The 2452-nt window shown below is 45.6% G+C and overlaps 1 protein-coding gene across 1 annotated transcript in view; it reads right to left on the reverse strand.

Moving 5' to 3' along the window:
• PKHD1 (polycystic kidney and hepatic disease 1 (autosomal recessive)) overlaps positions 1-2452 on the reverse strand; it is a 279334-nt gene that overhangs the window by 14488 nt on the left and 262394 nt on the right. The window contains exon 61 of the mRNA XM_009319748.1: positions 1406-1493. Coding sequence (XP_009318023.1) covers positions 1406-1493 — 88 coding nt within the window. The remainder of the gene's footprint in view (positions 1-1405; positions 1494-2452) is intronic.

A 2452-nucleotide genomic window follows, 5' to 3' on the forward strand; every position in this document is an offset into this window, starting at 1 on the left:
TGGGGGCTTCATTCTGCTCCCTGTCCCTCTCTTGCAGATCAGGGGGCGGGGTACCTGCAGAACAACTGGTCTTACTATTAAAAACTGAGGCAAAGAAGGCATTAAGTTCTTCAGCCTTTTCCTCATCCTTTGTCACTATGTTTCTCCCCGCATCCAATAAAAAATGAAGATTCTCCTTAGCCCTCCTTTGTTGCTAATGTATTTACAGAAAGATTTTTTTATTGTCTTTTACGGCAGTAGCCAGATTAAGTTCTAGTTGGGCTTTGGCCCTTTTAATTTTCTCCCTGCATAACCTCAAGACATCTTTGTAGTCCTCCTGAGTTGCCTGCCCCTTCTTCCAAAGGTCATAAACTCTCCTTTTTTTCCCGAGTTCCAGCCAAAGCTCTCTGTTCAGCCAGGCCAGTCTTCTTCCCCACCAGCTCATCTTTTGGCACATGGGGATGACCTGCTCCTGCGCCTTGAAGATTTCCATCCTGAAGAATGTCCAGCCCTCCCGGGCTCCTCTGCCCTTCAGGACTGCCTCCCAAGGGACTCTGTCAACCAGGCTCCTAAACAGGCCAAAGTCCGCCCTCCGGAAGTCCAAGGCAGCAGCTCTGCTGACCCCCCTCCTTACTTCTCCAAGAATCGAAAACTGTAATTTTGTGATCACGGTGCCCAAGAGGGCCTCCAGCCATCACATCACCCACAAGTGCTTCTCTGTTCACAAACAACAGGTCCGGCGGGGCATGTTCCCTAGTTGGCTTCCTCACCAGCTGTGTCAGGAAGTTACCTTCCACATACTCCAGGAACCTTCTAGACTGTTTCCTCTCTGCTGTATTGTATTTCCAGCAGACATCTGGTAAGTTGAAGTCCCCCATGAGAACAAGGGCTAGCAATTGCGAGACTTCTCACAGCTGCTTATAGAATATTTTGTCTGCCTCTTCATCCTGGTTGGGTGGTCTATAACAGAATCCCACCATGATATCTGCTTGTTGGCCTTCCCCCTGATTCTTACCCATAAACCGTCAACCCAGTTGTTTCTGTCTGTACTTGGCCAGATCCTCTGCTGGTACAAACAGGTTGTCACTGTTGGAAATTGCTCCAATTAACATTGGCTGAAAATCAAGTATTAGGATTTCTAATTCTTCATTCTTTTCTTTTTTGATCTAAGATATATCTTTTCAAGATAAACTACTGAATATACTCCCTTTAAGCTGCTAGAGCATGAAAATACGTTGTGTAAGCTTCTCTTTCTCTAGCATATCAGTTTGGGCAGTTCACCAAACTCCTACTACAACCTTCTTTTTTTCTGCCCAAAAGCTATCTTTCAAATCCAATCTTTCTCAGGGAGAACTTGTAAATTTGTCACCACCATTCCACATAGCAGCTTTGCCATAACCCTTCTTATAAGAAAATACATCCAAACCTTTTAACACAGCCTTGGAGGAGCCCTTGAGGTGAGCTGATACAACCCAGGGTTCTGAGGGTGGCCCCAGTTTGTCAACTCTTTGACCCTGGGAAGAAGAAGAAAAGAGAAGAATTAAGGTCTTGTCTCCTCAACCAGAGGAAAGAAAGTTTTGATGGTTTTAACAATTATAACAATTTTTTAATGACCAGTGGGAGAGCAGTTTGCATCTACATGTTACGTGTTACAAATATCACAAAACTCACCATAACTCTTTAAGATGAGCGTAAGGACAGGATTCAACAAGGCCAAGTGCCGGGTCCTGCACTTTGGCCACAACAACCCCATGCAGCGCTACAGGCTTGGGGAAGAGTGGCTGGAAAGCTGCCTGGCGGAAAAGGACCTGGGGGTGCTGGTTGACAGCCGGCTGAACATGAGCCGGCAGTGTGCCCAGGTGGCCAAGAAGGCCAACGGCATCCTGGCCTGTATCATCTAAGTTCACAGAATCACAGCATGGTTGAGGTTGGAAGGGACCTCTGGAGGTCATTTGGTCCAACCTCTCTGTTGAATCAGGGCCACATAGAAGGGGTTGCCCAGGACTGTGTCCAGATGGCTTTTGAATATCTCCAAGGATGGTGACTCCACAAGTTCGAGGAAACTGAGTAGATTCAGTCTGTCTTTTTAGTCAGGTTGAAGATTTAAGTTCCTCATACATTCAGTCAAATAAACCAATTTTGATACCTAAATTACCCAGCCATAACAGGTGTGAAGGATCTAGATCCCATAGGCTATGTGTGCATAAAAATATCAGCTTCCATTTTTTTTTTTATTTTTTGAGGGAGCTACCGGTTCTCAAGTCTAGTTGAAAACCTGAAACATGTCTGAAGAAGTGCATGAAACTCAAGGGAAGATTCAACTGCCTAGATGTAGGTTTTCGATGTCATTTCAGGTAGCCAACAATGTTTGACATCCAGCAAAGCTGGCTTGTGGAAAGGTCTCACCTTTCTAGAGCAGCTGGAGGCCAAATAGCATATGCCACAGCCTACAACAGAAGATGCCTATGTGTAG

This window comes from Pygoscelis adeliae, unplaced genomic scaffold (assembly GCF_000699105.1).
Source record: "Pygoscelis adeliae isolate BGI_AS28 unplaced genomic scaffold, ASM69910v1 Scaffold121, whole genome shotgun sequence".
Classification (NCBI taxonomy): domain Eukaryota; kingdom Metazoa; phylum Chordata; class Aves; order Sphenisciformes; family Spheniscidae; genus Pygoscelis; species Pygoscelis adeliae.